The sequence below is a fragment of the Carya illinoinensis genome, chromosome 15 (assembly GCF_018687715.1).
Source record: "Carya illinoinensis cultivar Pawnee chromosome 15, C.illinoinensisPawnee_v1, whole genome shotgun sequence".
Taxonomy (NCBI): Eukaryota; Viridiplantae; Streptophyta; class Magnoliopsida; order Fagales; family Juglandaceae; genus Carya; species Carya illinoinensis.
Window position 1 is genome coordinate 10,316,127 of NC_056766.1, and position 11,488 is coordinate 10,327,614.

Genomic DNA, 11,488 nt, shown 5'->3' on the forward strand with positions numbered 1-11,488 from the left:
TTGTTCCAAAATTTAGTATATTCTTTAAAGATTAATGATTATAAAATGACTGGTGATTTGTTTTTCTTCCCAAGTACTCTTGCACTTGGTGGCACCAACTAAAGTCATTACAAATGAAAAGGCTATGAGAAACAATTTGCTCAACTTCAAAGACCTGGATAATTTGAAGCTTGCAGAGGGTTAGGCTAAAATATGTTTTGAGATGCATTTGTAGAAGTCACAAGCTTTTGTAAACTAGATTATTAATTCAAGGAGGCATTTCATCTTGGGAGTGCTTTTGTTGATACTCCCTTACGTGCTTACTTTCTTAGAGCTTTACTTTCTTAGCTAGGCCCTTAAAATCCTTGTAAGATTTGATTACACTTGCAATTTTATTGGAAGTGATATTGTAGAGTAATTTGGGTGGTTTAGCCACATGCATCTGTTTGTATATTAGCATTATAGTATTCTAAATGATGTGGTTAAGATACCTCTGTTAATATTAATATAAAATGTTAATATTAGAAAAAGGGTTGGCAAAATGTGTTTGTTGTATAATTAGGTAAAGGAAAAAAATTAGTTGGAAAACAATAATTTAAGTATCAAATTAAATTATTAATTAACCAATGGTTAGTGTAATTGCAAAATATGAAAAAAAATATAAATATTATTATTAAAAAAAATATAAATATTATTATTAAAAAAAATATAAATATTATTATTAAAAAATAATATTATATTATTATTTTGATGAATCAAATGGCTAATCCAATGTAGGGATATGGCTAAGGAGGTCTTCGACTTATGGAAAACATGCACTTTTCATCAAATTTTAAAGATGACTTTGATGAAGCCAATGCCAATGCTCTCACAAGACCAATAACGAGAGTTGAAACAAAATTTCAAGGTTTTTAAATGCATTATCACAGTTATCAATATAGATATTAAGGTGCTGTTTAGATAGTGAGTTAAGATGAGATAAAAATTAAAAGTTAAATAAAATCTTATTAGATTTGAAAGTTTTAAATTGTTTATTATATTTTATGTAAAAATTTAAGAAAATTATAATGATAAGATGAGATGAAATACTTTCATTATCTAAACGGGACCCAAGTCCATATGGTTTATTTAATAGAAAACAATGTAGACAAAAATTGCTCATGGTCCAATTTAGGCCCTGTTTGGATAGTAAAAATATTTCATCTCATCTCATCTTATCACTATAATTTTTTTAAATTTTCATACAAAATATAATAAAAAAATTTAATATTTTTAAATTCCAAAACAATAATGATATTAAAAAAATAATATTTTATTCAACTTTCGTCTCAATTCATCTCATCGCAATTCACAATCCAAACGGCACCTTAGTCTTTCATTTATTTCCAGACTCCCAACAACTAATTAGATTTCATTTCTTCCCCATTCAACAAAAACACGTTATCACTATGATAATTTCTCTTATTCTATTTAGAGTAATGTTACGTACAACCAATTTTACGTGCTCTTTGTACACTCCACTAATATGATTGGCTAGATTAATTATTTTTAATACATAATCAATCATATCACTGAAATGCACAGAAGTGTATACAAAAGTAATTACACAGAGAATTTTTGTTCCATTTAAACCTTATACTCGTGTTGACCCACTTAAACACGAGTATTCTTTCATAAACAGAGAATTCTTTCATAAACACCCACTACCTAAGTGTTGACCCACTTAAAGTCTAGCAACATATCAACAGCCACAAACTCCAATTCTGGACACTTTCACAATTGTCATTATTATAGAGGCATTGGGTCGGATGGTGGATATCGCTGTTGGGGGGAGGTTTATTTCGGATGTTTTGGTGGAATGCTAATAATGAGTCCATCACACTTTCTCATCTTCTTTTTGCATAGGACACTTTTATTTCATGCGATGCTACTTGTGGTTAGATTCATGTCCTAATGGCAATGTTAGAGCATCTTCAATGGATTAGCTAAAGTGAAATGATATTTTTGATGAATATGAGATAAATTTAACTTTTGACTATTCCATTCACACAAGTCCCCACATTGAATTATCTATTTATTCTTTATATAATAATAAAATAATATTAATTTAATATATTTTTTAATATATTTATTTATATCATATTTTGCCATTATACTAATTATATTTTAATTAGTAATTATATTCTAATTAAATTATTGGTTAAAAATCATATTTTTAATTGTCATTTAATATTAATAACCACAAATGTCTAATTAAACTTATCTAAAATTCAATATAAATGCCAAAGAATAAATTCAATATAATTCTAATAAACCTTATTGATATTAATTGTTGCAGTAAAAGCCAAAGAAACTGACAGTTTTCTAAAAAAAATGTTGAGGGAAGAAAGAGAGTGTTACCAAAAAAATAATAAACTAAACATTTGGTCATTGAACAGTTTACACCAAATTTGACTTTACTTTTGCAAATATTGTAGCTAAAAGCCAAACTTTTTGACTTTACATAATCCATTGCAGCCAACTTTTGGTCTGTAATAGCTAAAAGTGACTCTTTTTTTGCATATGCATATTCCATTAAGAGTGCTCTTATTATGTTTTGAAACTGTCTTAAGTCTTAAGATGAATATTGGAAAGTCTGAGATGGTTATAGTGAGATGGTGTAAAACATTAATAGTTAGGCAAGTTTACCTATGAAATATTTAGGTCTTCCATTGGAGGTGCCTTTTAAGGCTAATGACATATGAGATAGGGTTGTTGAGACGATTGAGAAAATGTTGGTTAATTGGAAGTGGTTATATCTATCTGAAGGGGGCAAAACTACTTTAATCAAGAGTACCGTTTCCAATCTTTCCACTTACTTTTTATCTTTATTTCAATTGTCTATAGGGGTGGCCAACCAAATTGAGAAATTTTTACATGCCTTTATGTGGGGTAGGAAGAGAGAGGAAACTAAATTCCATCTGGTTAGTTAGAATAAAGTTTGTTCTCCTATTTCGAATGGAGGTTTGTGTATTCTTAATTCAAGGGTCTTTAATAAAACTTTGTTAGGAAAATGATTATGGAGATATTAATTGGAAGGGAAGTAACTTTGGAATGAGGTTATTGACCGGGAAGTCACTTTGGAATGAGGTTATTGACCAAAAATATGCAAGTTTTTGGGGGATTGGTGTTCTAATGGGGTAAGGGAGGTTGTGCGGGTCTTTAGAAGTTCATTAGAAAAGGTTGTAAGAGTTTTGTTAGCCTTGTTAGTTATGCTATTTGAAAGGGATCTAGGAACTATTTTTTCTTTGATATTTGGCATGGCGATCGAACCCTCAATCGGGACTGGACCAAACCCACTAATCTGGTCCAGTTTACTAGTTCACCGATTTTTGTTTCACCTATACCAAGATCAAGGGTTACCACACAGAGTTTTAGCATCAGAGATAAAAAATAGTTAAAACATCAAAAATATTATAAACATAATGCTTGAAACATTTATTCATTTTTGTAGAATAGGGGAAAATCACATAAATATGCAATTCCTCTTACATATAACATTCACCCCCACATTACTCAACTTTATCTTAGAAGCTAACCTACCTTCCTACGTCGGAAGTTCTTTCGTTGCCTCTTCTCTTCTTACTCTCCGAAGCAGTTGCCAGATCTTGGTAAATAAAGTCTCAAAAGTGAGATATTGTCTCACATTTAGATCCTTTAGATGGAGTGGGATTGTCATACGTCATTTCTGACCGATCTCTGATTCCATATATATAGTAAGGATTTCCTTTAATCATTCTCTATCACATTACATGATGACAAAGATAGACTGCCAAGCATAGTCTGCACGCTTAGTCCTCTAACTTTCCTTGAGCATGGCTTAAGTCGTACTGCTGTGTCGAACGATGTGACTCGTCTAGCCTTCACCTTTTATTGCAAAACCACTTCAGATTTGACTCTTCAGATGGAATGTGGCTTCTACCTATGGCACTATCACTTTTCTAAGCCCTTCCATGTTATGTCAAAAAGTTTTCATGTTTGGTTTGGTTAATCCTTGATCATGCTCATCCTGGGTGAGTAATCATATCTTGCCTTGGGCTGGTAACTCTTGTCTTGTTTGAGTTCACTAGGCTCTTCAGCTCCTCATTCTAACCTTCACAATTGGCAACTTTTCTAGCTTGCCAACCATGGTCGAGGCACTTATCTCCACATTCACAATAAAATATTTTTTTTATTGTTGAAAATATGTAATATTAATATTAGTATTTGACTATTCAATATCTCAAAAAATTAGTACATGTTTGAGATTGTGATGGGTAATATAACTTTTAGCTTAAGGTTTATAATTGTAGAGTTTAAATAATAAGCTTTTCTATTAAAAAGTTATTTACTGTCTAGTAGTCATACGTTTAAAGCACTTTCAAATATGTTATATTTATTTGAAAACAATATATAAAAAAGAAGAAGAAGTGCTTTTTGAGTTAGCACTGACATAAAAAGTCATTTGAAGGTTGCAGTGTAGTAGCTATGATAAGATTAAAGCGCAAAGTTGTAATTATCTTAAAGTTATATATGTATTCTCATTGATAGTCTTTCTTAAAATTTAAATTATGTTCCGCATTATCCGAAAAAAGAATGTTTGAGGAAAAATATCAAATTGTTTGAGGAAAGTACTTTAATATATAATACCCAAATAACCTAATTTTATCCTTAAAGATTCTTTAAGACTATTTATGCATTTTTTTTAAGTCTCCTAAAAGTTATTTAAGCATTTTTTAATACCCCTAACGCAACTCCAACCATGCCCTTAAGCTTTTTTTTTTTTTTAAATATAATTTTATTATATGAAAATATTAATTTCTTATATATTATTGATTTGGATATTAATAATAAATTATTTTATTATGAAGCCAATTGTAATTGTGAATGATTTATATATTTATACTTACATTTTATATAAAATTATATTAATTAGATTAAAAAATAAATAGACGAGTCGCTCAACCAATTTATATGAAATAGGTTAAAACGAGTCAAACAGGTAAAATGGGCATTTTTCAAATTAACTCAACAAAATATAATTGTTAATGGATTAAGCAGATCGTGTCGTATCACCTATTATTTATATAGGTCATGTTAGAGTTTTAAGGTCCATTTAATTAAAATTATCATGTTTCGAGTTGATTCATATAATGTAGTACTCATGCCTTAATACAATATGAAGACGACCAACAAATACCAATCACCACCCCTACCGCCAATTGTGGAATCCCATTTTGCCGGTGCTAAGTGGTTACTAACGAAGCGATGTCATTTTGCAAAACATAATCCCATGTCATCTATTTTTTTCATTCTCTTTTAATGACGTGTAAGCCTATAGTTTTAGGGACATTTGGGACGCATAGGAGAAATACAAAATTTTCAAAATTTTATGTAATTTTATTTTTAAATATTATTCGAACATAAAATATTTTTAATTTTAAGTATTAAATTTTTTATTTAATTATTATCTAATCATTATTTAAATATAAAAATTAATATTTTATAAACTTTAAAATAAAATAAAAAAATAAATTCAAATTAATTTTTTATTTTTTTAATATTTTTATTCAGAATTTCTCCTATCACTTTCTAAATATTAATAAAATATGCTAATTGAAATTATTTTAATAGTATTCACGTAATTACGACATTTTTCAGTGTCCAAATGCGGTCTTAATATTAACGGGAGATGTCTTGTTGGTGAGTTACGGGAGGCAAGTCGAACCCAAGACGCTGAGACTACGCTTGGATGTTTAATCCGTACTGCACATGTCCGGAGTATGAACTTGTCCTACTCGGTTAGTCTCCTTAAAAGTCCTAACCTTTCTCTCTTCCATTCCGTATTTAAATCACTCGTTGAAAGCAATAACTCTGGCCAGGCGTTGGGCCTTTTCCGCCAATTGCTGCAATCAAACGTGAAACCAAATGACCTTACTTTCTCTTTGCTCCTTAAAGCTTGTAGATCGTCGTCGTCTTCTTCTTTGAATTCACCCAATCAAAAGATACAAGCAAATCAGATTCAGACCCACTTGGTAAGATTGGGCTTTGACCAATTTGTATATGTGAGTACTGCATTTCTTGATTTATGCATGAAATTGGGATGTATAAAGAATGCACAGAAGTTGTTTGATTATATGCGTGATCGAGATGTTGTGACTTGGAATGTATTGATTTGTGGGTATTCGCGAAATGGGTATGATTCTGATGCGTTGGAACTCTTTGTTCAAATGCTTAGAGAGGGTTTTAGTCCTTGTCAGACGACTTTGGTTAGTTTGGTTCCATCTTGTGGTCAGCATGAGCTAGTGTTTCAAGGGAAATCTATTCATGGATTTGGAATTAAGGCTGGCCTTGATTTGGATTCTCAAGTCAAGAATGTGCTTACTTCTATGTATTCTAAGTGTGCAGATTTGGAAGCTGCAGAACTTTTGTTTGAGGAAATGGTTGAGAGAAACGTGGTTTCTTGGAATACCATGATTGGCGCCTATGGGCAGAACTGTTATTTTGATGACGCTATGCTTGTCTTCAAACAAATGCTGGAGGAGAGTGTGGAAGCCAATTCAGTAACCATTGTGAGCCTTCTGTCAGCAAATGCTCATCCTGAATCTATACATTGTTATGCAATCAAAACTGGTGTTGTCAATGACACTTCTGTGATTACTACACTTGTTTGTGTTTATGCAAGGTACATGAACACAGAATTAGCCGAGCTGCTTTATGAGTCATTTCCCCAGAAGAACTTGGTTTCCCTTACAGCAATTATTTCAAGCCATGCTGAGAAAGGAAAGATGGATTTGGTGGTGGGTTGCTTTAATCAAATGCAGCAATTAGAGATGAAGATGGATGCAGTTGCTATGGTCAGCATCCTCCATGGGATTACACATCCTGTTCACTTGGGCATTGGACTCACATTCCATGGTTATGGATTAAAGATTGGGTTGAGTGATAATAGTTTGGTTGCAAATGGCCTGATAAGCATGTACTCCAACTTTGATGATATAGAAGCTGCTTTTTCTTTGTTTTTTGAGATGCGTGAGAAAACATTGATCAGCTGGAATTCTGTGATATCTGGCTGTGTACAGGCTGGAAGGCCAAGTGACGCCATGGAGTTGTTCTGTCAAATGCAGAGGTTTGATCACAGTCCAGATGCGATTACCATTGCGAGTTTACTTTCAGGTTGTTGCCAACTTGGATACCTACAGTTTGGGGAGAGACTTCATACTTACGTCCTAAGAAACAATCTAGAAGTGGAAGATTTTGTTGGAACTGCTCTTATAGACATGTACACCAAGTGCGGAAGAATAGATTGTGCTGAACGGGTGTTTAAGAGCATCAAAGAGCCATGTTTGGCAACATGGAATGCGATAATCTCAGGCTACAGTTTATATGGGCATGAGCATAAAGCTCTTGGCTGTTATTCTGAAATGCAAGTTCAAGGACTAAAACCTGATAAAATTACCTTCTTGGGTGTTTTAGCTGCTTGTACTCATGGGGGTCTTGTTGATAAAGGAAGAAGGTACTTCCAAATCATGAGAGAAGAGTTTGGCATGGTGCCGGGTTTGCAGCACTATGCATGCATGGTTGGTCTCCTTGCTCGGGCAGGCTTGTTTGAAGAAGCAATGGATTGTGTCAAGGATATGGAGATTAAGCCTGATTCTGCCGTGTGGGGAGCTTTGCTCAGCGCTGCTTGCATCCATCAAGAGGTCAGGCTTGGGGAATGTTTTGCCAAGAAGTTACTTTTCTTGGATTGCAGCAATGGTGGGTTTTTCGTGTTAATGTCAAATCTTTATGCTATGAAAGGGAGGTGGGATGATGTAGCAAGGATGAGGGACATGATGAGAGACAGTGGAGGGGATGGCTGTTCAGGAGTTAGCATCATTGAAATGACTTCATTTGAAGACATGAATAGAAACTTGTGCTTGAGTAAAGTGAATCTGAATACAAAATTTTTGGCTACCTGAGTTTTTCTTTTAATTTTTTGAATGTTGATTGATTTTATCCTATATTTTTTTAATCATTAAAACATTTTTAATTCTAAACAAAATACAAAAAACAATTCCAACTTTTACAAATACTAAAATAAAAATTATATTAAAAACTTATATTTTAATAATATTTTAACATTATAATATTTTTATCTAACTTTTTCTCATTCCCTTCCTAAAATTCCATAAAACATATTAGTTAAACTATTTTACAGTTAAACTATTTTACTATTATTTACAGATTATCTAATCTCATTTCACTATCCAAACAAAACGTGATAGAAAATGTTGACATGACGGACAGACTATTGGCCACCGTAGCACATTAAAATCGAAATTTCAGGCTATGGTTGTCAACTTATTTCAAATCAATAATTGATAGGATCTATTACTTTTTCAACTTCTCAAAACCGGTCTATTTTGGATACTGAAATGATTTTATTTAATTTTATCTCATCTAATCATTATAAATTTTTTAAACTTTCAAATAAAATATAATAAATAATTCAACTTTTTCAATACCAAAATAAAAATAATATTTAATTTAATTTTTATTTAATTTCATTTCAATTCATTGTCTAAACCAGACAAATGTTCATGTTGATCTAGCATGACCTAGGATGCTGATCGTTGCGCATTTCTCGAACTTTTGAAGTGCTGGCAGTACATAATACGATATGTTTCATCTTTATATTGGTGATGACGTACTGATGATCATTACAGTCCTAATAGAACGATAATTTTGAAATTTGATCATATCTGTGGATACTACTTCTAACTTTTTAGTAAACCGATCGAACATAAAACTTTTGGAAAGATGCAGACCGCAGGAAACTCCGAATCGTAATTTTTCCTTAACAGAAATGTTAAGTACAGTTAATTTTTACGTATTTTTTATTTATTTTATTAATGTAATTAGTTATCTCATATTTTTAAATATAAAATAATTATTTTAATCAATTATATCTATTAAAATAATAATATATACCATACTCTCGTCTTATTATTATTATATTAAAAAAAATGTGACATATTTATCATCATTAAATAATAAAAAAATATATATAATAAATTATCATTTAATAATAATAAATATACTACATTTTATTTAATAAAATAAAAATAAAATAATAATATAATATATAAAATTTTTCTATCAATAAAATACTTTAAAAAAAAATTACAAAAGTAACTTCAACATAACTCCTTCCTAAAATTATTAGTATTTCCGCTTGGATGTGCTATTTGGTTATCCCATTATCTTTTCCCAATAAACCATCTTATGATGAGTAGGGTCAAGCTCCTAAGTTCGGTTTGATAGTAAAAAATTTTGAATTTTAAAATAAAATATTAAAATATTATATTTTAATATTATTATTATTTAAAAATTTTAAAAAATTGAAATAAATTAAATTATTTATTATATTTTATATAAAAAAATTTAAAAATTATAATAGTAAAATAAAAATTTTAATTTTGAGCAGAGAATTAACTGCAACCGGACCTAAATGCAACAAAAACACGACGTCCCATAAAATTTTGAGGGAGACGTGAACGCCACACAGACAGCCAACTAGATTCCTTTAATATATCTTTAATATCGACGCGTATGTACTACGTTCTGCTCAAAGGTCACCACAGCTCCACGAAACACTGGCGATTGACGACGGATGAGTTGATCTACTTTTGCAGGAAGAGCCACACCCCAACTTGTATTCGTCTAGGATTTGAACCTTATAATTAATCTGGTTAATTCTTTTTCAATTGATCCAGCAATCCCAATACTGCAATGGCATCATGATATTCTGGCGCCGACCACCAACTTCACTTTGTGATGATCCCGTTGATGTCACCGGGACACATTATTCCCATGACTGACATGGCCAGGCTACTCGCACAACGTGGTGTCATCATCACGATTGTCACCACAACCGTCAATGCTACCCGACTCCGGCCAATCATTGGTTGTGCTGTTGAATCCGGCCTCCCAATCCAACTTGTCCAACTTCAATTGCCACTCCATGAGGTGGGCCTGCCAGAGGGATGTGAAAGTATCGATTCAATCCCTTCACGCGGCTTAATTAGAAACTTCTTTGTTGCTGTTAGTAAGCTTAAACATCCAATAGAAGAATTACTTGACGACATGGAATCGAGTTCGAACTGCATATTGGCTGACAAGAATCTTCCTTGGACAATTGATGTTGCTGCAAAGTTTAACATTCCAAGACTTTTATTTGATGGTATAAGTTGTTTCAATCTCTTGTGTTGTCATAGTTTGCACGCATCTCAGGTCCACATGAGTGCCTCCAATTCAAAGCCCTTTTTAGTGCCGGGTTTACCTGAAAGAATTGAGTTAACTAAAGCACAACTACCATCGGGCTTGAATCACTCCATTCAAGACTTTAAAGATCATCAAGCAAAGATAAGGGCTTTTGAAAAAGAAGCATATGGTATAGTGATCAACAGTTTTGAGGAGTTGGAATCAGCATATGTTAAGGAGTATCGCAAGGCAAAAGGAGATCATAAAGTTTGGTGTATTGGCCCGGTTTCACTAGCCAACAAGACGGACTTGGAGAAGGCTCGAAGAGGTAGCACATCCTCCATTGATAAAAAAAAACAAGTGCCTGAAGTGGCTTGACTCGTGGCCTGAGAACTCTGTTGTTTATGCTTGTCTTGGATCCATTAGCTGCCTCACATCTTTACAATTAATAGAGCTTGGTCTAGGCTTGGAAGCTTGCAAAAGGCCATTTCTTTGGGTCATTAGAGAAAATAATGGAAAAGATGAGCTGGAGAAGTGGATATCAGAGGATGGTTTCGAAGAGAGGACGAAAGGGAGAGGCCTCTTGATCTGCAGATGGGCTCCTCAAGTACTGATATTGTCACACCTTGCGATCGGAGGGTTTTTCACTCATTGCCGCTGGAATTCAATGCTAGAAGCGGTTTGTGCTGGCGTGCCAATGGTAACATGGCCTCTTTCTGCAAATCAATTATTTAATGAGAAGTTAGTTGTGCAAGTCTTGAAGATTGGTGAGAGAGTGAGGAAGGAGATAGCAGTTCCCGCAAGGGAGGAAGGGAAGTTTGGAGTCTTGGTGAAAAGGGAGGAAGTTAGGGCGACTATAGAAAAGATAATGACCGAAGGAAAAGAAAGGGAAGACATAAGAGAAAGAACAAGAAAGCTTGCAGAGATGGCAAAGGAGGCAACAGAAAAGGGAGGGTCTTCATTTCTTAACATTACATTGTTAGTCGAAGATATAAGGAAACTAGGCATGGGAAATCAAGTTTAACGTCATATGCACAAAATTAATCGACAATGAATATGTGATCTTTATACTCTCCCTCGGTCACAGAAGCCCATGCTTACAAAACTCAATCGTTCACATAATGGATCACACATATTGGTGAAAGCTAATGATCATAACATGATAATGTACAACCCGATCGAGATCGTCGATCTGTGATTAAAACAAACTTGATAGCTAGCCAATATATACTTACATTCAATTTGA

At 32.8% G+C, this 11,488-nt stretch overlaps 1 protein-coding gene and 1 pseudogene across 1 annotated transcript; both read left to right on the forward strand.

Moving 5' to 3' along the window:
• Positions 1–5,682: 5,682 nt before the first annotated feature.
• LOC122296408 (pentatricopeptide repeat-containing protein At2g04860) lies at positions 5,683–8,000 on the forward strand. Its single transcript, XM_043106079.1, has 2 exons — positions 5,683–5,798; positions 5,956–8,000. Exons 1-2 carry the CDS (start codon positions 5,750–5,752, stop codon positions 7,956–7,958), a joined length of 2,052 nt encoding a protein of 683 aa, XP_042962013.1. The 5' UTR covers positions 5,683–5,749; the 3' UTR covers positions 7,959–8,000.
• A 1,783-nt stretch (positions 8,001–9,783) lies between these two features.
• Positions 9,784–11,488, forward strand: LOC122296644 (annotated as a pseudogene).